Source organism: Amia ocellicauda, chromosome 15, assembly GCF_036373705.1.
Source record: "Amia ocellicauda isolate fAmiCal2 chromosome 15, fAmiCal2.hap1, whole genome shotgun sequence".
Taxonomy (NCBI): Eukaryota; Metazoa; Chordata; class Actinopteri; order Amiiformes; family Amiidae; genus Amia; species Amia ocellicauda.
This window is the reverse complement of record NC_089864.1, coordinates 18491213-18517163: the sequence shown is the minus strand read 5'-3', so window position 1 is coordinate 18517163 and position 25951 is coordinate 18491213. Positions and strand designations below refer to the sequence as shown.

The window sequence follows — 25951 nt, the reverse complement described above, 5'->3', positions numbered from 1 at the left end:
AGAGGTCAGAGGAGAATGGGCCGACTGATTCAAGCTGATAGAAGAGCAACTTTGACTGAAAGAACCACTCGTTACAACCGAGGTATGCAGCAAAGCATTTGTGAAGCCACAACACGTACAACTTTGAGGCGGATGGGCTACAACAGCAGAAGACCCCACCGGGTACCACTCCTCTCCACTACAAATAGGAAAAAGAGGCTACAATTTGCACAAGCTCACCAAAATTGGACAGTTGAAGACTGGAAAAATGTTGCCTGGTCTGATGAGTCTCGATTTCTGTTGAGACATTCAGATGGTAGAGTCAGAATTTGGCGTAAACAGAATGAGAACATGGATCCATCATGCCTTGTTACCACTGTGCAGGCTGGTGGTGGTGGTGTAATGGTGTGGGGGATGTTTTCTTGGCACACTTTAGGCCCCTTAGTGCCAATTGGGCATCGTTTAAATGCCACGGCCTACCTGAGCATTGTTTCTGACCATGTCCATCCCTTTATGACCACCATGTACCCATCCTCTGATGGCTACTTCCAGCAGGATAATGCACCATGTCACAAAGGTCCAATCATTTCAAATTGGTTTCTTGAACATGACAATGAGTTCACTGTACTAAACTGGCCCCCACAGTCACCAGATCTCAACCCAATAGAGCATCTTTGGGATGTGGTGGAACGGGAGCTTCGTGCCCTGGATGTGCATCCCACAAATCTCCATCAACTGCAAGATGCTATCCTATCAATATGGGCCAACATTTCTAAAGAATGCTTTCAGCACCTTGTTGAATCAATGCCACGTAGAATTAAGGCAGTTCTGAAGGCGAAAGACGGTCAAACACAGTATTAGTATGGTGTTCCTAATAATCCTTTAGGTGAGTGTATATATATATATATATATATATATATATATATATATATATATATATATATATATATATATATATATAAAGATATCTAAACTTAAACTGCAAGATTATTACCAAGAAAACTTAATTTACAAAATGAGTTCAAAGCTTTTTAAATGAGAAAACATTTTAAAGAATATGAATCATTAAACTGTGACATTTGTTTTCAAGTAATTAAACATACCAATAACATGTATAGTATTAAATAACTGCACTACAAAACACACACATACCTTAAAATGAGCCAATATATGAAGTGTGGAAAAATTGAAGTGAAAAGAATTTCTACAATATTCAAGAAGGTTAATATACAAGAGTATAACACTTGTCTGTAGTCTGTACTTATCTTGAGTGGACAGAAATAATACTTTCTCAATTAACATAAAAGAGGCACACATAAAGTCATACACACAGGTAAAATAAATATATTCTGGGCATTCCCTTGTATATATATAAACAATCCCCATTGTCTAAACACTCACTGTTAAGGTACAAAGCTTCAGTTGCAGCAACCCTTCGGATCCCAGTGAATCATCACCCCAGTGAGCGTTTCCAGTAACAGATGAGACTTTTCAACAGGAGACAGGCCCGGGAAGTAAATTCACAGACACTGAAGTCTGTTTGTTTATCTTCGTTTATTGAACGTTTCACACAGCCTTTTATACATCTACAAGCAATATTTCAAAGGAGGTTCGGGGCCGTCCCGAACCTGGATGATATTTTGTTGGCATATGTCCTGGGGCAGTTCCGAGACACGGGAAGCAATAATTGATAAGGTATTCTTTCTAATTAGTTCAAGCATGGAGGCGTTGATATCAAGGACATGGTACACAACACGAGAAACAATATTTCATAAGGTTTTTTTTGTAATTAGTCCAGACATGGAAGCGCTGGTACCAAGGACACGGCACACACTATACTGATAAGAACATGTTATATAGTTTTGGTTCGTTAACTAAAGAATGTCCACAGCAGTAGAAATTAGAAATCTGCCACATAGATAAGTCTGAGCAGAGAAATCCTAATAAGAACAAGGAAACCCTTATAAGAGCAAGTTTTAAATAGGATCTTACTGGAAAGCAATTTTACCCCAACACTCACTGTGAGCTTATCTATCAGTGCTTCTTTATTGAATTACTAAAACACTGCTAATGATAATAATACAACTATTATGATGATGATGATGATGATGATTATCAGGGGAATCCATTTAAATGCACATGCGAAAGCTGAAGAGGTTGGCGCATTACTGAACTATAACGGGTTTTCCCCAGAAAAGGAAGTCTGTCTGTCAGTATAGAGGTGACTGCTCTGTCTGGGTTGATGCAATCTCTCAGATGTATTACCATCACTTCTGCTCTTTCTTGTCCTTCACCTATTACTTATTGTTTAACAAAATGCTCTCTAAAATTAATATGTAAAGATCATTTCCAAGAAATGAATTATTTTAAAGCTTTCTAAGTGAGAATAAATTATAATGAAATCATAAAAGTACAACTGAAATATAGGTTCCCCTAATCCTGTTGTTAATCACATGTATAACAAGGTTAGGTTTAGGGACAGCCATAATAAACATTTCTGTGATTCATGCATTCATTAACTGCTCTTACAATAGCAATGGTGTGGTGTGCATGATATAGACATTTCTAAACAGTAGGCTATGTCCTTGTGGTAATATGGATATTCTATATTTTTATCAATAAATCAGATTTATTTAAATTATTATTTATAGCCCTCAGTTTCATTTCCCCATCAGTTAGAGTGGATGCGTTTGCTGATGATAACACCTGGGTTTCTGACAACCACAAAACAATTTCACATACAACACTCTGCTTCCAAGGTTTTCAAATAGGCACTTGTCCTTTGTGGGGTTCAGTATAGTTATATTGTGATATCCTAGTGGTAAAACTGTAATAAATGTACTCGGCCTTAGGGATCAGGGTCAGACACTAAGCATTTTCAATATTTCTTTAAAGCAAATTGTGATTCCGTTTTCTGATCTCGTTGCTTCCCCTCCCCTGTCTGCTCTCTCTATATCAATTATACCTCCAACCTGTAATAGTTTGTGTCCCTGGGGTGTCTCCCAGTAGCAGAGACAGACCTACACAGCTATAGGTTAGCAGGTGCTCAACACAAATAGAAGTCAATCATGACTGTGATTAATTCATGAATTGGCTGATGGCGGGAGGGGTGCAGCGTCTGCAGTGCTTTTATTAAAATACACGCACATAAAACACACCGGTGCCTTCAGCGCAGACGCCTCCAAACAAAACGTCATCCTGTCACGCTGGGCTTTAAGCAGCATTGTAGTAGGCTCTACCAAATACCTGCAGACGGAGGGGTGCACCACATAAACGTAACGACACAGTATAACAAGTAGAAGCAGATACTCAACCAGAAGAGTTGGATTACTAATGTGTTATCCAGCTTACATCACAAACGGGACTCTTGTATTTGGCAGGAAGGGGTGACAGTGTTTAATAGTGCCCAGACGCAAGCGGACGCCCCTACTCCGCGACAGCCTCGCAGTTGAAGGTGCCCGGCCGGGACTTCAGAGAGCGGCGGCGCTGCGCAGCTGCGGCTGCCTCCTCAGACAGAGCCGTCATTGAAACGATGCTGAGCGCAGTGTACATGTGCTGCTGCGGCAATTTCACAATATAAACACTGTATTGCTGGAAAAAACCAGACGGAAAACAATTATTCCTCATTATTCCTGATTACTCATTGACCTCGGTAACAGGTAAGGATTTCTTTTTTCATGGCTAGTGATTTGTTCTCGTCATATTATGATTTTGGAGGGGCTATGCAGGTGATATGATGAAATCCTGCACATGGATGGCAGTCATAGTCTGGTGGTGGCAGGGCGGGGGGGGGGCATTTTAATATATACCCCACCACAGACACACACACACACACACCCATGATGCCTTTTCTATACATATGCATCCTGAATTGCATATTCATTCATTTATTCTTTTATTGAATATGCATGCACTAGTGCAGATGGATAATTGATTGTTTTGCAAATAATTGATGATTATTATGCTTATTGTGACGTTATCAATTTGAAACGGACATAATATGGTGGTGCAAAATGTCGAAGAAAGGCTGATCCTGGCGGTGTACAGCAGCAGATCTAGTGCCACCTTAATCACTTAAGCCGCGCACATCAAAGCGTGTCTGCACCATCCTGCAGCACTGGCAGCATTTCTTCATTGGACACGTTATGCGGGGTGATCAGTCTTTTGCTGTCTGTTGGATTTGATACTGGCGATTGATCAGCGGGATAAGATGGCAATACTGACTCAGTTTTATTGCATTTATTGTCCTGCGCGACGCCAGCAGCACCGGCCGGGATGACGGGGTTGTGTTTGGGTTCGTATGCAAATGATCCCCGGCGAGAGAGGGCTATTGCGTAGCCTGTGAATTATTAATACCCTTTGAAACCTTAGCTTCTGTCACACAATAGTGAATGAGAGGGATATTTTAAATTGTTTGCATGTTTTTTGTTTTTTTTTTGTAGCTTGCCTTTTCATGTAGTCCTTGGATATAAATATACAATGATGCTCTTTTGGTACCTGCTATTGCTATCAGTCAATAGATGATGAAAAGGTGATGCATGTATGTCTTACAAGGATGTATGTGTATGTATGTATGTATTTGTTCCCGAAAACTTGGAATACATTGAAACTGCCTCAAAGCGACACAACCGCATCCCCTGTGTGACAAATTGGCAGATCATCCCTTATAATCTCCACCCCGTGTAGATTTGCTGAATTTCTTTTATTCACTAGTGAGCAAACACTTTCTGGCTTCCTTTCATTTCTTTCATTTGCAACAGACCACAGTATACAGCTGACTGGGTGCAAATACAATGCAATCAAATCCCCAGTGTCTTAATAAATAAAGTACACTCAGCTTCTCTGCAGAAGAGGCACTACAGTAGAGATGCAGGGTTGGTGAGTGGGCTCCCCTAATAAAAACCCTTTAGTTCTACAGCCTATAGACACGTTCAAATCTGCGGCTTACAATCCCCAGCAGTAATGCAGAATTGGCCTGGATCCACTGTTGTGGGGTGGGGTTGGTGTAGCTGGAGGATGGTTAGCCACAGAACAGTGAGTCCTCACGCTGTCTGTCTGGCATTGGTCGGATCTCGCTCTGACCTGTAGTGGGTTGTGTTGTTCCCACTCTGGATTGGCTCGGCACAGTGAAGTGACGGAGAGCCGTTGTGTGTGTCAGGTGCTTTTAGGTCAGTGCCAGAGTGTAATTGTGAGTCAGGATTATTTATGTTATCTGAATTAGAGGATTCAAGGTGGAAAATGCAGAAATATTAATATTACTTAGGTAATGCTGGAGAATTTTGTCACTAATAATCTTTGCCAATTTGTCCATATATATAGGGAGGTAATGTTTTCTCAGATCACATAAAATGTATGGATTTGGGCTCTCATTATGTTACTGACATACTAAAAGTTACAGAATATTTAAATATGAACTGAAAGAACATTTTTTAATAATGCAAACAATCACATCTTTGTAGAATTGAACAGCTTTTGGAGTGGATACTGTATATATGTTGTTACAGAGATTTTGTTGTGTATTAATGGTTATCACATTCACTTCCTGAACAAATACATTTTAAGACCAACATTTAGAGATTCATAGTGGAGATGACGATTCGGGAAGCATATGACGTTTTAAGACAGTTAAAATCTATGTTTTTGTGTATTAATAGAGGGTTTGTAAAGCCATTGTGACACATCAGCAGATAGTTATGGATCAGTGGGTGGATTATCTATTAATGTGTTATCACTGAAAATCTTTACAGACAAAGCTAAATAAGAGGATGTTCATGGCTCCTGTTTTGCCTTTATTTTAGTAAATATATTGTATTACTTTTCCTCTTTTCACCAAATACACTTACTCATACTTCTATCATTCTGTCAAAAGTATAGTTTATAGGTTAATAAGTATAAAATGTTTATAGGTATAAACTACACTCACCTAAAGGATTATTAGGAACACCATACTAATACTGTGTTTGACCCCCTTTCGCCTTCAGAACTGCCTTAATTCTACGTGGCATTGATTCAACAAGGTGCTGAAAGCATTCTTTAGAAATGTTGGCCCATATTGATAGGATAGCATCTTGCAGTTGATGGAGATTTGTGGGATGCACATCCAGGGCACGAAGCTCCCGTTCCACCACATCCCAATGATGCTCTATTGGGTTGAGATCTGGTGACTGTGGGGGCCAGTTTAGTACAGTGAACTCATTGTCATGTTCAAGAAACCAATTTGAAATGATTGGACCTTTGTGACATGGTGCATTATCCTGCTGGAAGTAGCCATCAGAGGATGGGTACATGGTGGTCATAAAGGGATGGACATGGTCAGAAACAATGCTCAGGTAGGCCGTGGCATTTAAACGATGCCCAATTGGCACTAAGGGGCCTAAAGTGTGCCAAGAAAACACCCCCCACACCATTACACCACCACCACCAGCCTGCACAGTGGTAACAAGGCATGATGGATCCATGTTCTCATTCTGTTTACGCCAAATTCTGACTCTACCATCTGAATGTGTCAACAGAAATCGAGACTCATCAGACCAGGCAACATTTTTCCAGTCTTCAACTGTCCAATTTTGGTGAGCTTGTGCAAATTATAGCCTCTTTTTCCTATTTGTAGTGGAGATGAGTGGTACCCAGTGGGGTCTTCTGCTGTTGTAGCCCATCCGCCTCAAGGTTGTACGTGTTGTGGCTTCACAAATGCTTTGCTGCATACCTCGGTTGTAACGAGTGGTTATTTCAGTCAAAGTTGCTCTTCTATCAGCTTGAATCAGTCGGCCCATTCTCCTCTGACCTCTAGCATCAACAAGGCATTTTCGCCCACAGGACTGCAGCATACTGGATGTTTTTCCCTTTTCACACCATTCTTTGTAAACCCTAGAAATGGTTGTGCATGAAAATCCCAGTAACTGAGCAGATTGTGAAATACTCAGACCGGCCCGTCTGGCACCAACAACCATGCCACACTCAAAATTGCTTAAATCACCTTTCTTTCCCATTCAGACATTCAGTTTGGAGTTCAGGAGATTGTCTTGACCAGGACCACACCCCTAAATGCATTGAAGCAACTGCCATGTGATTGGTTGGTTAGATAATTGCATTAATGAGATATTGAACAGGTGTTCCTAATAATCCTTTAGGTGAGTGTATATAGGCTTATCATATAGGCCTACACTCTTTTAATCCATCACTGATAACATAAATTACAATTTTATATGCTCCACTCGTTTATTAACTGTTCTTCTAATGTGATTGAGATATTTACATTGTAGTGCTTATTGTATCATAAACATGCCATAAACATACACCATTCATCAATTATCACATGAAAACAAGGCATGCTTTAATTCACAGTCTTAGTGTTTTCCCTGTTTTCTTCTCCTTTTTTTCCAGATGTTTGGTAATAATGAAGAAATAAAATAACAAAAGGCATTTTTAACTCATTTCAGCGTATAAACTGTACTTCTTGAAACTAGAGAAGTATTTCTATTCAAAATATCCCGACTGCAAAGTGACTGGACCGGTTCACAAACTCCCACCCCCCCCTCTACCCATAGACAATTTTCACCCCTCGTACTTGTTTACTAATCAAATGCCAAAAAACAGTAAAGTCGTCAAGAGGGAACTTGACGATGATGTCACGGAATCTGTCAAAGATCTGCTTTCCAACGAGGACTGTGGCGATGACTCTTTCAAGAAAAGTTCGTTAATGGTAGATGATGTCCAAGAAGACAAAGAGAGAGACATCGAAGAGGGTTCAGACACAGAAGAGGAAAGACCAGCCTGGAACAGCAAATTGCAGTATATTCTGGCTCAGGTGGGCTTCTCAGTAGGGCTGGGCAATGTCTGGAGATTTCCGTACCTCTGTCAGAAAAATGGTGGCGGTAAGTAGGCCTACATCTCTTTTCCAATACTTTTGTCTCATGAATAGATTCTTAAGATAATTAATACACATCCCTCTCACCTATAGAACATTTTATGGAGCAGAGACTTTGTTCAGAAAGTAATCTTGCATTTGAACAACTAAGCAATACTAAAGCTCAGTTGATGATTGTGTACTTTGCCGGTACACCTGTTAACACAGCAGTGAGTTTGCTATTCTAAGATACAATTATTTCGGTGATTCATTAGTTTTCTTCATAATATAGTGATAGTCTGCCTCTTTGTAGGTTTCAAGTTAAAGAAGGTAAATGTAACTTGTGCTTTATCTTATAAGTGAACAATCGGATTGTTTATGCAAAGTTGTGTTATCTACAGTGATCCATTCATACATTCATATTATTATTATTATTATTATTATTATGTTTTGGAAGTGTGTTCTGCTGTCACACTTTTATTCTTATTTTGTTCAGACAAACATGTAATTTGCTCTTGTCAAAATTGGATACAAGTAAATTATTCTTACAAACAATATACACTGTCTTACAGGATATATTTTTGTATGAAAGTTATGAAATATAAGTAAGAACTCAATTTTAATGATTAAAGATGGATGATAGTTTTATTGCATGCCTCTACAACCCCCTCCTCCATGTATATTCAGCAATGCTTTTATGATTGGGATTACGCTAAAGGCATTCTTTTTTTTTTTTTTGGAAATATATTAATTATAAATAAATCCTTCTGAGATTTCTATAATCGCTCCCCCACTGTCAACTCATTGAAGAAAAAAAAGAGGAATGTATTTGTTTCTGAGAATTGTAAATTGACTTTTAAAGTTTAAATTAATAACATGTTTGTAATCTTCTTACAGATTTATTAAAAGTATGTGATGAAAAAAAATAATCAAAACAATAATCCTCTTGTTTAATGTAATGTCACAAATGTGATGAATAGGGTCTGTATACTAAGTCAAATACTTTCTAACTTCAGATTCATTACAACCTGTCTAAATTAAATCTAAACTTTGTATTTATTTCAACTCTTATCATTACTCTCTTTGTAATGTAGTGTATTTCTGTGTTGGACCTAAAAAGTATTTAAATTGCATTACTGTTCATTATGTTTCTGTATTAGGCAGCATGTTTTAATGTGTTGAGTACAAAATGACAATACAAAAACTGAAGAGTCAATTCTGGGGAACAGTCTCTTCGCTCTCACACAAAAAGCTTCCCCACTGTGTTAAAAATGAATCCCACTGAACTGTCAGTTCACGTTACTTCTGTATCTGCAGCCTACAATTTTGTTTACTAGCTCAACAAACCTGTCTGTCCTGGAAACACAACCCAGGGCTCCAAGGCTGAGTGGTTGTGAGAGCTGTCAAACGCAGACCTTACTATGTCACTTTTAACACCAAGTTTTAAATGACACTGTCTATGTAGCGGGTCATGTTCTAATTTAATTAACAGTAGGTGCTGGATTAATCATATTGCCAGCATTATGATTTCTTTCATTAACTGATTAATTCACATGTTTCTGTGCCATGTACAGTGTACTGTTAATTATGGCAAACCGAGGAGTAATGTTTCTTTAAAATATGTTAGAGTTAAGCAGCACTTCAAAACTCCTAATTTGGCTCCAAAAAGACATCTAGTCTGGTTCTTAAATCTCTAAGTGGACCTTCAAGGTTATTAGCCTATATCGTCTTCTGTAAACATCAAAGCTTGAATATGAAACAAATGGCAAAACAAACAAACAAACATATGTATTCCTGACACCAATTATCAAAGACAAAATATAACTTTAAATCTTTTCTAAACTTAGGCCTAAATAAAATCACAACTTTGTCCTAAATATATATACCATATTGTGTTTTTATTTACAAATAGTATTAGCTTCTGAAAATTAATGAAATCATGATAGGGAACACATTTGTAATTTACAATTCATGGGAAGGGCAAGGTTTTGAACTGCTCCAGGCCTAAAACTACACAGAAAGTAATAAAACAGTACTTGTCTGGCTTAGGAAACTGACTTAGGGTATATACTTGTCTTGCTCAATGAATAAGTGTCTTGAATTGAAAGGAACGTGTCTATTTTGGGCACTGTATAAATTATCTGTAGACCAAGACAGTGACTACTAGACAGATGTTTAGATACTGAAACAACCATACCTAAAGAGTGGAGACTGGTACACATAGAATTACAGTACTTTCAGTATCTTACATATCCACAGCTTCCTGTGCTACACAATATTACTCAAATCTCACACTTTTGTGACTAGACAACTTACCGTAGGCTGTTCTATGTTATCACATTAACTTCCCACCGTGTTTTTGAGTCTCAAATGGCCTCATGATTCATGGGTGCTTTTGTTTTGCTTCCAAAAAGACTTCACAAATGAATCTCAAAAGCTTCTTCAGCAAAGGCAGGATTCATTATAAAAAAAGGAGCATTGGTAGCTCTCTAATCTCAAGTATATGATTTAAGCAATTAAAGCAGGAGAACATATTTGAAAAGATGATGAATCATTAAAGGACTATAATTCATTCACTAATTACAGATTAACTACAGTTACAACCTGGCCTTGTGTTGTAATATAGTAGATGCATTTATTTTACCAGTTTGACCAATACACACTGCACTGACTTTCCTGAATTATTATAACTTAATATATAATATAATTTGCTGTCAATATTTATACTTTGCAAAACAGTCAATTTTCCTTGTGGACAAATTGTGCAAATAACATTTTAATTTAATTTTAATATGTAGTGGCTAGTTTGCCCACAGTTTGGCCACACTTAAAATAAGGACCATTATCTCTGACAGGAATTAAATGGCATTGTGTACATTGATGACAACTGATAATCCATTATCCTGTGCTCAGGCTATTGTAACAGAAAAAAACAGTGCTGTCAAGATAATTGTATTAGAATTGTATTAATTATTTCCATTACCAAATAGAACATAATGCTTATGAAAGTTTAATTTACACTTTTATTAACAGCCTCCCATGCCATTATAGATTAGATAAGGAGAAAAACAAACAATTACAAAAAAAGTTATAGCATTATTAGAAATATTTCTATTCAGTTCTATTACTGCTTATGTTATGCGCTGCAGAGTTGGATAAAAGCTGAATCATGTTGTTTAATTAAGTTATTTGTGATATGGTGTTAATGCACATCTAATGTCTTTTTAACACTTTACAATTAACAATTGGATTCTTAAAATGACAAAATGTCAATAAAGACCTTCAGACATGCTGTATTAGACGAACTTGAAATGATACGAAAATATAACAATTACAGCAAACTATGTTGCCATTCACAGAAAATCAGTGCAGATGCTGGAATGAAATTAAATTCCATTGAACGTGCATGGATATTAAAATATAATTATAGTTTCTAACTTCCTTTTTGTCCTTTTGACAGGGGCATACCTAGTTCCGTACTTGATCCTCTTAATTGTGATCGGAATCCCACTATTCTTCCTCGAGCTTGCAGTGGGCCAGCGAATCAGACGAGGGAGCATTGGCGTGTGGAATTACATCAGCCCGCGGTTGGGAGGCATTGGCTTTGCAAGTTGTGTGGTAAGTGATACGGTAGCTAATGAAGGATTATTCATCTGTAAATCTCTAGAAAGGAACCTAAAATAGTAGTGTGGGAAATCTGTAATACATGATTTAGGGATGGGTTTCCAAGTCATCTCACATGGGTTTGCTTACTCTGTCAAGCAGCACTATCTCAGTGTGCTGTTTCTTGTGGTAACTTAACTGTGAGGAGGAATACCACATGGCATTTATCATCCGCACCTTCTATCCAGTAATTTACTAATTTAAGTGAACAACTTGCTTAATAAAGCAGCAGTGAAATCTCATGAAACTATTGTTTAATCTCTACAGATTACATTTATTCTCAGATGAGCACCTCTGTCTAGTCTTACTTACACAGTGTAAATTAATTATGTGCTGCATTTTGACCTTCTAATTTAAGACCATGAACATGCACAGACTGAACATGCACAGTGTTGGTTGTTGCTACTTAAGCACAATGAAAATGTCTGTTTTGGTTTATGTTATATGTCAATAAAATATAAACACACTATTTCCAGCTGATCTTACTTACTAGAATAAGCATGAACATGCCTTTTGGTTGCAACTTGCTTTGTATTTTGTAATATAAAATATTTTAACACAGACTAGCTATTTCACGAAGGAAGGTCCCCAATTAATTGGATCATTAATCACTCTCTAATTAATTAAGTTAGTACGTAAGTAATTTAATATAAATCTTGGTATCAGTTCATCATCTGATTTTACTGAGATTCAGCTATCGTCTGCTTGTGAAGAATGGTTAGTTCTTCATCATAATGCCTTGTGAATACAATTTTCTATGTTAATATCAATTTTTCTGCATGTATTATAATTAAATCTAAGATTAAATTGACAAAGGCATCTTGAAAAAGTGATAATTGTACTAATTGTGTTTGGTCACATTACCTATTATTCTTTACATCCATCCCTCAATATAACTACTTGGAATAATAGGAATGAATATTGAGGATTCATGTGTTTTGTAAAATGATGGCAAGGTACACTCAAGTATTTGCTCTGTTTCCTGCAGGTCTGCTTTTTTGTTGCTCTCTATTACAATGTCATTATTGGATGGAGCCTCTTCTACTTTTCCCAGTCTTTTCAGCAGCCTCTGCCATGGGACCAGTGTCCACTTGTCAAGAACAAAACCAATACATGTAAGCTACTCGTTGGTACTGTCTAAGACATGTATATGAATAGAACTATCTAGAAATAGAAATAGAAATTAATGCTGTAATACTGTTAATCTTGCATTTGTTGACTTACAGTTGTGGAGCCGGAGTGTGAGAGGAGCTCCGCCACCACGTACTACTGGTACCGAGAGGCCCTGGACATCTCAGACTCCATCTCAGAGAGCGGGGGACTCAACTGGAAGATGACAGTGTGCCTGCTGGCTGCGTGGACAATGGTGTGCCTGGCTATGATCAAAGGCATTCAGTCTTCGGGCAAAGTTAGTAATTTAACTAATTTAAATTGATTCTTGCAGGATTCATCTGCACATGTTCTTAACACCATAACCACCATGCTAAGATTAGCTTTTAACTAAGATACAACACCACAAAGAAGTGCTAATTTAAGAGAAAGCATCTTGGAAAATCTCTCAATCCTCAAATTTGTCAGTGGTGTTGCCATTAGTGGTGTTACTGGTTTTGCTGGTCACACACTGACAATGGGTAACAGCGCTGACTATTTGTGTCTTTTTGTAGACCTTATCCAGTTCCTAAACAAATATTCAACATAAAATGATATATTATCATTACTGTATTGCAATATCGTAACCATCATTTATCACAGGACTCGGGTATGGTGAAATCAAGTGCAGCAGAGAAACAAAAGATACAGGCAATGCCGGGATGCAGACCCAGCCCTCAGAGCAGCCAACCTTGAGAGAAAGAGAGAGAAGTATCTAAATGATATGAAAATGAAAGAAAGGTAGAAGATAGATGATTTGTCAGAGAGAAACAGTGCAGTGAAGGAGGTTGCGGGAGTGGCAGGCAAAACACAGAGAGAGCCTCAGGGCAGAAAAGGAAGATTGGCCCCACTTCATTTCCTGAGGATGTGCCCAGCACATCAAGGTTAGTTATAACTTAAAGGTCATAAATCTCTAAAATATTTCTTAACAATTAATACATTAATAAAGTTTGTTGATATCACAACATTTCAATGGTGGAGTTTAAGTGTTTTGACCTGACTCGAGACAATGTGCTCGAGTCATAGATGAAATGCCCCTCTCCCTCTCAGGGTTTACAAGATTTAAGTTTATTGCACTCGGGACGAGCTGCTGTTTACCTGACGTCATGCAAATGAAGGGCAAAGGAGTTAATTAATATGTAAATGAGCTCTACGTACAGCTCTCATGCTGTTTTTCCAGGAAAATCCCAGAAAGGGTGGTTTACGTGAGTGAGAACAGTACTGGAGACACTGACATCACAGAATCCATGGCTCTCATGTGACAACGTGTTCAAATTAAACATTGCACAGCTGTGGCTTGTGCATCGCGTCTCGTTGTTTAATAGTTTTTTATACTGATCTAACCTGAGTGGATTTTCACATCACTGATGGAGCTGCAAGCCGTGTATAGAAGTGTTTTATACAGTTAGGATTGCAACACAATGTACAGTACTGAACAACAACATACCCACAAAAATATGGAGAGCATAATGATGAACCTGAAATACACCACTGCAAACCATGAAACGTCCATCAGCAATTTACTTTACGTTAAAACACACAGTAAAGTGACCAGTTATCCTCCACTGTTCTAATGCGGTAATTTAAGTAAATACGATTTTCTCAGATGCATTTGCACGTGAAGTGTGGGTTTCGATGTGGAAATGGGCATGTTTTTCCCATGTTTTCATCATTTTTACGTAATTTACTCAAGTTTTTGGGATTGGCCTCAAAACTGATTCTCCTGTGGTTTTGGGAAAAATAAATCGGCTCAAATCGATCAATACTTTGCAAAAAAATAACTGATTATAAAAGTCTTATTTTAGAATTGTTAGAAGACACTCCTTTCCTCAACATAAAAACATTTACAAATAAAACAGTGGTTAACCAATATTTGCATTTTAGGTATGAGTAACACCCCTGACAAAAAAGCAGCTTAACAACTATTTGATTAAAAATATTAAAATAACTGAAATTCATTCGGCTCTAAAATTAGTTATACATTGATCCCATGACCCTCCACTCAGAGCCCTAACAACTAATCCACACTGCTGCCCATTTAATCCACAGCGAGCCTAATACACCCCACTCTGACTTTTCCACCAAAGCCTCCTTACTTCCCAAAGAAGAATATCTGAAAGACATGTTCAAAGGAATATTTATACAAAATTAATATACACTCTGCACAAATGATATATTTAAGTGTTGGATGCAACATCTCTTTTTTTTCACACAGTGCACATCTTTACTGCAGTTACTGTAAGCAGTCTATATTTTATCTTTACACACAAGGAGCCATGGAGGTGTGTAGACATGCCTATGTAACACTTGTATTTATATTTGCCAAACATGCTTTGTTTACATTTTGGCATAACCGTGAGAGGTTTTTAGACAAGTTGAAGTTTTTCCAAAAATAGTGAGAGCATTTTCAGGTTGCTTTCTCTCAGGTATTTTCTTGATTTAATACTGCAAGAGCGTGTCCACTCCCACAGAATTGTTGTGCGAAACAAGATCTCATAGAAGCTCGTTTGGTGCGGCAAATCATTTTGAAACACGAAAGCTGAGTAGGACGAAATCCATTTGCAATAATGCGATTCGCAGCGCAAAACGTTTGATTTTATTCAGGCCCCAAATCTTCAACCCGATCGTGCAGATAAATCTTTCAGTACTTGGTGGCTGTTGGTTGATAGACAGAGGATTCTTTATTCTACTTAATGTAAAGTACTGTGTTGTTTATTTGGATTTGGTGGGTGTATGAAATTATTCATTTGGTGCAGGAGAATTTTTGTTTTAAAGCATTGGGGACCTGATTCCTCTTTCTCATGGACCGTTAACGCCTAGGCTTTGTTCAATACACAGTGTTTTACAATATGCAAACATACAGGTCGAATGGCTCTTAGTAGTAGTAGTTCTAAACAATCAATGATAGCTAACTCTGTTCATTGAAAAGGACCGACACACAGATTCCATATTGAATAAGGATTTTAGCTTTAGTTTCACATGGACTTTTAACAATAATAATAATTTTATAGTAGCATTAATATTGTATTGCTATAAAATGTTCACACTATAAAAGGTGGGACTCTTTTATTTACTTGCTGAACTCAATTATAGACCAAATAAATCCTGTTGGCTTCATGGGTTTTCTGATAGAGGACCACCCACAATCAGTTGGCACAGACGGTCCTGGAAACATTTTTTATTTTTAATCAGCTCAGGTTAGTTGGCAACTCACATGGCCGTCCTGCTGCAGGATAACTCAAGCTGAGGCAGAGGGCTGCTCAGGGAGGGTGGGTGAAAGCCCACTTGCCATTCTTGAAGTATGCTTTGTAAACGTGCAATAGATACACAATTGTTTGTTGTTGTTTTTTTGCAGTGAATGTGAATTATTACACAGATGCAGAAATTATAACTTCTCTATATTGTGTGGAATGGAGGCATCCCACAGTAACTTAATTGCACACCAGTGTTGGAGGTTAGGGTTGAGGATTAGTGCCAAGTAAAGCAAAATAAGTGACCATTTAGAAAACATAAAAGCCTGATAGTGGACTTTCAGATTCATATAGTACTGTCTCATCTCCAACAAAGTGGGATCTTTAATGACCACAAGTACTCAGGAAGTCTTTAGTGAATTCAATTGAAAATACATCTTGCATAACTCTTATTATCACATTTTATTATGATCAATTCTAGGAGTCATTAACAGATATTTCCCTTTGCAGTGAATAAGAGAGAAGTTTCTGTAGCCCAACATTTCAGGTGTATGACTGGGCAAATAAAATGAACACCCCTCATGTGATTAATGACCTTCAGTCAGAGCTGTGGTATCCAGCTGACTACCCTGAAGGAAAGCCAGTTCAATTTATAGCTGCATACAAGTTCTCATGAATTTGCGTCATTTCTCATGTGAGACAGAACCTCACATTTGCCTGAGGTTGAACAGAAGAGATGGCTTCATAGGAAAGCTAGATGTAACATTTCAATCATATACAATTGAACTGGCACCAAACATTATTATTTCAAGTATCCGACCATCGAGTCTGCTGCACATGCTCCGAAGAGTGTAGTAGTTACAGTATCCATGTCTTCATCCATAAATTAAACTTTTTTTGTTTTTCTGACGTGTATGCTGCATCAAGTTTACATATGGAAATCATATATGTAACTTAGTGTCTTAAGGTGCTGTTTACACATTGCAAAGGAACCTTTTGACTTCCATGCCATTGGGTCTCTAATCTTAACTCTTCTTTAGAATTCCACATACATAGCATTTAGGGCAAAACAAGTAGGCTACAGATGTGGTCTGAATAGGTAATTTTAAATGAGAGAGTCTCTCACTTCTAGACATGTCTAGACAGTTTTGCCATTGTCTAAATTCTCTGTGGAAAACTCACTTATACATATGTGGACAAAGGGGAAATATCTTAAATTGTTTATAAAGACAATGAGTACCAATATGAACATATTACTTCTCTTAATAGATTCAAATTAACTTTTAGTTTTAACAGTAGTCCGATATACTGATATGCATTATTATTATTATTATTATTATTATTATTATTATTATTATTATTATTTACAAATAAGTAGAGACCCTAGTTAGAATCATTAACTTTACATATTTGCAAGGGTTTTATATGTCTATTTTTAGCATTAATGAAACCTGCAGCTTGAGATTAACTCAATGGTATGTACTTCATTCTCAGTGTACTTACTGGCTTCAAACACATTGTTCCTCCAGTGAACTAATAAAATCATTGCCTCAACCACATCCTTTTTTTCTGCTCCAAAGCCATGTGTCAGGAAAAGCTTTTCCTTTGGCGATGGAAGTTTTTATTCAATTAAAATGTTTTAGAAGGAATACAGATCTTGACAAACGTGACAAGTATTTATTTATCTTTGGAAAATCCTCATTCTGAAATGCAGTTATAGATTTTGCAAAGTGACTGTCTGATTTTAAAGCTGGAACATAGCTCCTGGGAATTGAGAGATGGAAAGAGCAACTCCTCTAAAAATAGCATCACATGCAATTTTAAAAAATTGAGAGGCAGAATTCTAACTTTCCGAAATATTATTCCAACCAGTAATTCTTACACTTCATGTGATTTCGTCCAATAAATAAAATGTCAATTAAAATTGTAGTTGATGAAATAAACAGCACAGACACAAATCTGATTATTAAATCTGATTTCTGTATGCAATCTGAGTGGGTTGTAGTGCCCCTGGCTGTGTATGGTATTTAGAAAAAGGAGATTTGTCAAGCATTCAAAGGCTACTTTAATCCAAGTATATATATTACACATGCATACATTCTTTTTTATGGTTATACCTTTTACTGAATATATTAATATTTCCTCATGTTCTTTTTTAAATAGGTGTGAAATACTTTATGTTGAAAAACTAGTCAGGAATCTTTTTCTATAGGCATTTTAAGACAAAATTGACAGCAGATGTTTTTTAGTGTTTTCAATATAAGAATAGCCATGTCATACTACAGATATAATATCTACTCCAGGATGTAATTACCAATAGAGGCTTTGAAAGAAAGCAAGATAGATAAGAAGCCAAATTAAATCTGGAAACTAGTCACTCAAGTTACAATGTGTAGAAATATTTGTAAGCCTTTGTGTAGATTAAGGTTTTGTAGTGCACATTTTTGGGTTCTGGGATTATTTTATAACTACATGTATCTACACAGTTATCTGGCAATTGACAATGTTCAAACATACAGGAGACACACACAAGCAAATCTGATTAAACATTACTTACACACAACTGGCAGCCAGTGTGGTCAGAAAAGCTTTAGTCAAGATACAAACAAAACATTTGAATTTTGAATATACTGAGGTAAATATTGGAAAAAAGTGCCCCTTTAGTTATCAGTACTAGAAGAGATTAAAACATACAGGTTTCACATTATATAATAATAATACCATACATCAATACATAAATAAATAAGAATGATGGTGACATTTTGTTATTGTATTTATCCTGTGCTGCAAAGTAAATTAATCTCCACCAATATTAAGGTCTGGCATTCTCCATCATTTTCAAATGTTTCATCCGACTTGTTTCTGAACATGCATATGTATATATATTGAATTATACAAGCACATACAACATTTGTAAGAAGAGATGTGTTATTGTACTATAATATATGCAATGATAAACATCCTCTGACATTGACTCAGTTCGTGTATTAGTCATCTTTATCATCGTTACTGGCAAGATGGTCTTAATCATTGCTTCCCATGATGAGTAACTACTGAATACTCACTTGAACTGTGTTTTTCTTCAAAGAAGTAAATAATAGTAAATCCACTATCCAAAATGCCAGAAGGTGTGGTCTGTGGGCCACACTCTATGAAATCCCACTGATGTGAGTCCCAGACCTGCCTCTTGCTCATTCCCAGAACATGTCTGTATCATAAAATAACATTCATGCTGTGGGGAGGCTTGCATCCAGATGTGTTTGGTAATTAAGGAACATAGCTGGAATATTAAAGCAGTAGTGTGCCGCTGTTGTGTGTGTGAATCCCCATGTAGCTATAACCCACGAAAACCACATGGCTGTCTAATTACACCTGGCTTTTTAACCGTGGAATCCTTAGCAGCAGAGTGCGGAGGGTATCCCTCGAGGAAAACACTACTCTGTTTCAATCCCTCTTGCTAGTAAGCTTGCTGTCAAAACAAACATTTTGGTGTTATCCAGTGGTCAATTAAGCACCAAAATACACTGATAGTGATCCTTCCTTCCTTCCTTCCTGTAGATGTGTTTACTATAGATAGATTAAATTGGGTAATTTGCAATGCTGTGTATTTCATCCTCATTCATTTGTACTTTTGGTGGATTTATATATATTATTGATGAGAGCAGGAAACAACAAGAAACACTTTATATTGAATACGCTTTTGACTTCAAATGATGATTTCCAATAAAGCTGATTTTGGTGCCTCAGACTCAGACTTGCAGTGCCGAGATTTCTGTTGACTATTTATTGATGTTTTGTCTTTATTGTGTTGTATTTTAGGTGATGTACTTCAGTTCCCTCTTCCCCTACGTGGTGCTGATCTGTTTTCTGGTGAGAGCTCTGCTACTGAAAGGATCTGTCGATGGAATTCGTCACATGTTCACCCCCAAGGTATGTGGCAGCGTATAAATCAAGAGATCTTTAATCCATATTTAACTTAGCATTTAACGTTGTTTTTCTTACATTGCACTCCCATTCAGAACCTGAAGGGTATATTTTTGCATGTATGTATTCTGGAGTCACAGATTTATTTCAGTCACAAGCCATTTTAACTCTTTTTATTTTTCTAAAAGTGTCCCCGGGAGTGCTGAGTGTATAATAGAAGCAGAGTGAACTGGTTCTGTATTTTCTCTGGGGAGTCAGTAGACTGTGCTTCAATTCCCAAATGTTAGCTCTTACTGCTATGCTGACAACAAATTAATTATCTTAATGTTGTGGATGCCAAGAAAGAATGCACAGCACCAAACAACGTACTGTCATAGACAGGTGTGGAAATTGAGAATAACATTACATTGTAGTAGAAATCCTGCTTTGTAATTGTTGTAAAAGAGACAAAACGACATAATTGTAATAGCATTAATGCATTATATGTAGTTTAAAGCAGAGAATCAAACAATATGTATGTTTTTTATTTAACTATTGATATTTTCTCACAGCTTGAAATCATGCTGGAGGCGAAAGTGTGGCGTGAGGCGGCAACGCAAGTGTTCTTCGCTCTGGGTCTGGGGTTCGGCGGCGTCATTGCCTTCTCCAGCTACAACAAGCGGGACAACAACTGCCACTTTGACGCTGTCCTGGTGTCCTTTATCAACTTCTTTACCTCAGTACTGGCAACTCTGGTAGTGTTCGCTGTGCTTGGGTTCAAGGCAAACATCATGAACGAGAAATGTGTGGCACAGTAAGTTTTCACTATCCTTTCAAATTTTCAAACGTCATGACGTAAGCAAGTTATTTGAAGATATCTTTAGCAGAATGTGAGATCTAAAAATGAAAGTGTTTTTCAATGTTCAAATAACTAAAATATGCCAAATTAGTTGAAAAGAATATTTGTATATCTTGATTTGATTTGAAGACATTTTAAAAGTACACTGTAAATAACAGTAAGTTAAGTCTGAAACATTTTAAAATAACACTAAATGTATTTCTGATTTCTGTAAACTATTTATGATTACATTAAAATATTTCCAAAAGCCTATTATTAGTGCAATAATAATAATAAATAAGTAAAATGTTCTATGATTTGCTCAAATATTTATTTAGGATATCTCTACAATTTAATTTAGCTTTAATAGATTTGTAATGATGGCTTATATCCACCTTCACATATTACTGTTCATGTGGAAATGGGAAAGGGAAATACGGTTGCTTCATATCACAGAACAACTAATGTAATTAATACCAGGCACAGAGTAGCGTGTGTCTTTTTGACCTGAATCGCTGTGAATCACTGCTGTCGTTTATTTGTCTTTTGAAGAAAAGTAGTTCATACAAGATGCACATTAAAGCCAGGGTCCAAATCCTTGTTGATGACAACAGCATAATTACAGGTGGAGTGCTCTATTAAGTAATATAACAGTGAAATAGGGTCATGCTTCAAAATGATACAGGCTGGGATACAGTTACGTAACTATGATTGTGTTGGATGTAGCTTGTGTTGTATTTTCCCTACACAAATCTTTTCTTTCCCCTCCAAACAATGAAGCAACACGGATAAGATTGTCACATTCCTGGGCACTGGAGTCCTAAGCCATGACCTGATTCCCCAGCATATCAATTTCAGTCACGTCACTTCAGTTGACTATTATCAGATGACAGACATTATCAAAGGAGTGAAGGAAAAAGACTATTCAAGTCTGGGGCTCAATCCATGCAATATCGAGGACGAACTGAATAAGGTAAGACATTAAAAAAATAAAATAAAAAAATGCTGTGTTTAGCATCAAGCTACAGTAATAGAGAGATAAGACTTACTAAATGACCAATGTAAAAAAACAAAGAATAAAGTAAAATATAAAACACTGCTATGTTTTCTGAGCTTTTTAAAATCACTGTTGTAATATATATATATATATATATTATATATATACACAGGTCTAAGATTCTGCTCAACAAATGCAAGATAATTGAGGTGGAGCTAAAACAAAAACACATTACAGAACAAAAAAATTAATAAAAGGGCAAGATATGCTCAATCAATAATAATAATAATTAAAAGAAACATTTTCAGTATGTTCAGTAAATTCATGAGTTAAAAGTCATGTTACAGGATGACGAATGAGAGTTTAAATCTATGGGAATGCATTAAACCTCATTATAACCACAAATACAGTATCCCCTCTATTGAGCGTGAAATATGAATATATTGTTTCATCTCTTCTCCATTTAAACTGTTTTGTTGTTGTTCTCAGGCGGTCCAAGGCACTGGCTTGGCTTTCATTGCCTTCACTGAAGCAATGACTCACTTCCCTGCGTCCCCCTTCTGGTCAGTTATGTTTTTTCTCATGCTTGTCAACCTGGGTCTTGGCAGCATGTTTGGGACCATTGAAGGGATCATTACTCCCATTGTAGACACGTTCAAAGTTCGCAAGGAGTTTCTTACAGGTGAGTGTGAATCCATTGGTAAGAAACTAACATAATACCGACTCTTTTATTGGTTTATTCTAGTGGTCAGACAGAGCACTCTCAGGTTTTCAAGAATTGTTCTATATTTTCTCTCTTGCAATGCAATGCCAAAATAATGAGTGCAATTGTATGTTCAACTTCCAATCCACTGTCAACATACATAATTAGTGATACATTATTTTCTGGTTCGTATCTTACTAGGTTAAACATCAAAACAAGGAATTACAGTAAAATACAAATCACCTTCAAATAGATATTTAGAAAACAGATTCCACCTACTCGTTTGTGAAATGTTGGTGAGTCTGGAGAGGATAAAAACCTCCTTTTGTTCCATGCATTCATTTGAATGCTGGAATAGTATCACATGGGTAAGAAACTGAATCTAGGTCACATAAATACACATTTCTGCTTCCACCACATCAATGATTATATCTTTTGAACTGACCCAATTTTTCATTCAGTCTCATACAAATACCTTACTTTTAGTAGTTTTTTCTGCTATTTATGCTATAACTGCCTCTTGATAGAGATAGATAGATGTAGCACAGCTGAAAGTATTGGTTCCCTACATTTGTAACAATAATGTTTACCAATTATATATTCATTCTTACTGGTCCTAGTAAATATCCCAGGTAAAGTTAAAAGTCAAAAGTTGAAACGGGGTTCTATTGCTTGTCTGCAACTCTTGTTGATACTGTATATTACTTACTAGTCCAACCTGTTCTTAATATCTTTCTTCTAATGTCATTACAGTTGGCTGCTGTCTCCTGGCTTTCAGCATTGGGCTAATCTTTGTGCAACGCTCTGGGAATTACTTTGTCGCTATGTTCGATGACTACTCCGCCACCCTGCCGCTACTGATTGTGGTCATCCTGGAAAACATCGCTGTGGCCTGGGTCTATGGGACAGACAAGTAGGCCACTACAGATATACAAGTGTGCCTAGTCGATCTAGAATAAACATATCTGAACATTTGGTACATTACTTGGACCTTTCAGGTAGAACTTAAAGTAGTTATAAGCTGAAACATGATGGTCTGTATAAGCAAGCCCTACCTGACAAGAGACTTATTTTTCTTAAGTAAGGGACAATGGATCTGATTAAAAAGTGCTAAAAATAGTTGATTATTATTCTAAATTGTAGATATTGTTTCTCTTTTTTTTTTTTTTTTAATAAAGAATTAAACAAATATTCTTTACAGGTTTTTTGAGGATCTCAAAGACATGCTTGGATTCTCCCCATTCCGATTCTACTATTACATGTGGAAGTATATCACCCCTTTAATTTTACTTGCACTGCTGGTGGCCAGTATAATTCAGCTGGGAATGACTCCCCCCAGTTACAGTGCCTGGATTGGGGATTTGGTAAGTACTAACATTGTTGCTGCAGTTTTGGTAAATAAAATAGGTTTTAAACCCGTTCCTTGCTCTTACACTATAGCATTTAACTTTGCTATTTTTCAGGATGACAGATTGGGCATTTACACTGTCCTGTTGTCATCGTGGAGACGAATGTTGTACTCATTGTTATAATAGGTCATATTTGTTTTCTATTTCATGTTATTATTCCTAACGCAGAGTGAAAAAGAAGCCTCTTTACTGAAGTGTATTAAACTGTCACCAAGCAATAAAACAATTTTATATTTGATGTCAAATTCAAGCTGCCTAATAGCCCCAGAACATATTGTACAAAATTAAAAATAAGAAAGAACTACAATGTGTGTGTCATAGTTGTAGAACGAAACAGGCCTCTAATAATTGTCGACTTTTTTACAGGCTAAAGAGCAAGCGCTGAACTACCCACCTTGGGGCCTGGCGGTTTGTGTGTCCTTGATCATCACGGCAATCCTCCCCGTGCCTGTCGTCTTCATCCTCCGTTACTTCAACCTCATCGAGGAGAGCTCCAGCAGCCTGTCAGCGGTGTCCTACAAGAAAGGAAGGATCATAAAGGAGAATGTCAGTCCCGAAGATGACGACGCCAGTCTCATCCACGGGAAAACTCCCAGTGAGCTCCCGTCACCAATGCCAGGCAAAAGCATCTACAGGAAGCACAGCGGCTCCCCCGATATGGACACTGCTCCCAACGGCCGCTACGGCATTGGCTATCTGATGGCTGACATGCCCGACATGCCCGAATCTGACTTGTAGCTCTTCCAAAACAGTGGAATGAAAAAACCCACCCTTTTCCCTAGCATACTGTATGTATGTAAGCGTGCACTTAGCTGTCTGTAAACATTTGCATATATTAACTGTATATCTTGTAGATAATGTAGCATTTGTTATGTGCGTACGCTACTTTCCTTGTCTCTTCTATAAACTATGTTATTAGATTTGCTATCGAATGGCTGTATATAATGATTTTGCCGCAAACATGACAAAAATCTCACTTCCGAAAGTCACGGTAAGGCCAGTTAGTTTCTCGATTCACTGTAGAACGCACAAGAATGACATGAAGAAAGGACTGGTACGATCATTTATGTTACTGTAACTTCAACACAATGTATTAGCAAAATGATGGCATTTCAACCCGAATTATTGTTCTCTAAAAATGTGTGCCTAACAAATTCTGATATTTATTGTTTATAGAATACTTAGTGAACTTGTTATATTTATATTCCATATTCTGTAAATATATATTATATATATTTATCTGAATTATTTGCAATTCAAAAGTCGCTTTTTGTCAGAGGTACTGAGAATATAAACTGTTGGTCTCTGTTTATTGATGTGCTGTCACTGTAAAGCATTCTGATACTTTTCATTCCTGTAAAGAATACTTTTTTCATTAAAATGCTTAAAAACGCTGTCTATTTTTTTCCAAGTGAGATTAAAGATCAAATATAGTCCAAAGATTGCCTTTTGCTCCAGTGAATTTTTTTTTCTGAAAGTTTATCTTTCAAAACGACACTGTTTTCATGTAATACAAATCTGATGAATATGAAAAAGGATATTATTATTATATATTATCCATCCTTACCCAGGGTGTATAGGAATAAGAATAGGAATTGGCAGTGACATCAATAAAGAATTGAGGGCAAGATTAAATCATTTATAAAAGAGATAAAAGCAGAAATGTGGTCACTGGCAGTGCAGAACAAACAGGAATCAATAAAATAAATCGTGCGTGTTAAAGTTTTTGAGCCACGTGGCAGATGACCGAGTGGCAGTATTTCAAAATCACACTCCTAAAAATCCTTAGAATTGTCTGTAAATTGGTTCTTGAAATGAAGTCAGATGAGTAGGAAAGAGTAAAATAAGGCAAGGGTTAGGGAAGCAATCACAGTATTTAAAAGTCCAGAAAGAAGTGGTTAAAGTCAGTCACTTTCACTTGTTCAAACTGGCACAGATTTGACATTAGTGTGATGAACAATGGCAGTCAGGTATCCACTTCAGGGACATGAATATCTTTCTAAACATGGCTGGAGGACATTGTGTGATGGAAGAGCTCAACGGATTTGGATGATCATTGGTTGGTTGGATGGCCACTTCGTTGTGTTTTTTAAGATTTGAATGCTCTTCTATTAATAAGCCATTTTATGTCAGAACAGTTTACCTATAGACTGTTTACAGTATGTGCACATCACCTTTAGGTAGTATTGCATATTAGCAGCAACATTAATGTGAATCTGTTTGCCCTGAGGTAAGATGTATTGCCAAAACACTGGGGCAATGGATCGTTCTGA

The 25951-nt window shown here is 36.9% G+C and overlaps 1 protein-coding gene across 1 annotated transcript; it reads left to right on the top strand.

Annotated features, from left to right (window-relative positions):
- Positions 1-3479: 3479 nt before the first annotated feature.
- On the top strand, positions 3480-25072 carry slc6a15 (solute carrier family 6 member 15). Its single transcript, XM_066724144.1, has 12 exons — positions 3480-3638; positions 7363-7853; positions 11286-11443; positions 12477-12603; positions 12715-12896; positions 19648-19758; positions 20304-20545; positions 21350-21542; positions 22056-22248; positions 23023-23182; positions 23471-23633; positions 24045-25072. Exons 2-12 carry the CDS (start codon positions 7562-7564, stop codon positions 24414-24416), a joined length of 2193 nt encoding a protein of 730 aa, XP_066580241.1. The 5' UTR covers positions 3480-3638; positions 7363-7561; the 3' UTR covers positions 24417-25072.
- The last annotated feature ends 879 nt before the right edge of the window (positions 25073-25951 follow it).

What these genes read in the sequence shown, in the direction of transcription:
- slc6a15 (XM_066724144.1), top strand. Translation starts at nt 7,562, where the DNA reads ATGCCAAAAAACAGTAAAGTCGTCAAGAGGGAACTTGACGATGATGTC. An exon ending in CAAGAACAAAACCAATACAT is followed by an intron (nt 12,604 to 12,714) that starts GTAAGCTACTCG and finishes GTTGACTTACAG; the next exon opens with TTGTGGAGCCGGAGTGTGAG. An exon ending in TCGAGGACGAACTGAATAAG is followed by an intron (nt 21,543 to 22,055) that starts GTAAGACATTAA and finishes TGTTGTTCTCAG; the next exon opens with GCGGTCCAAGGCACTGGCTT.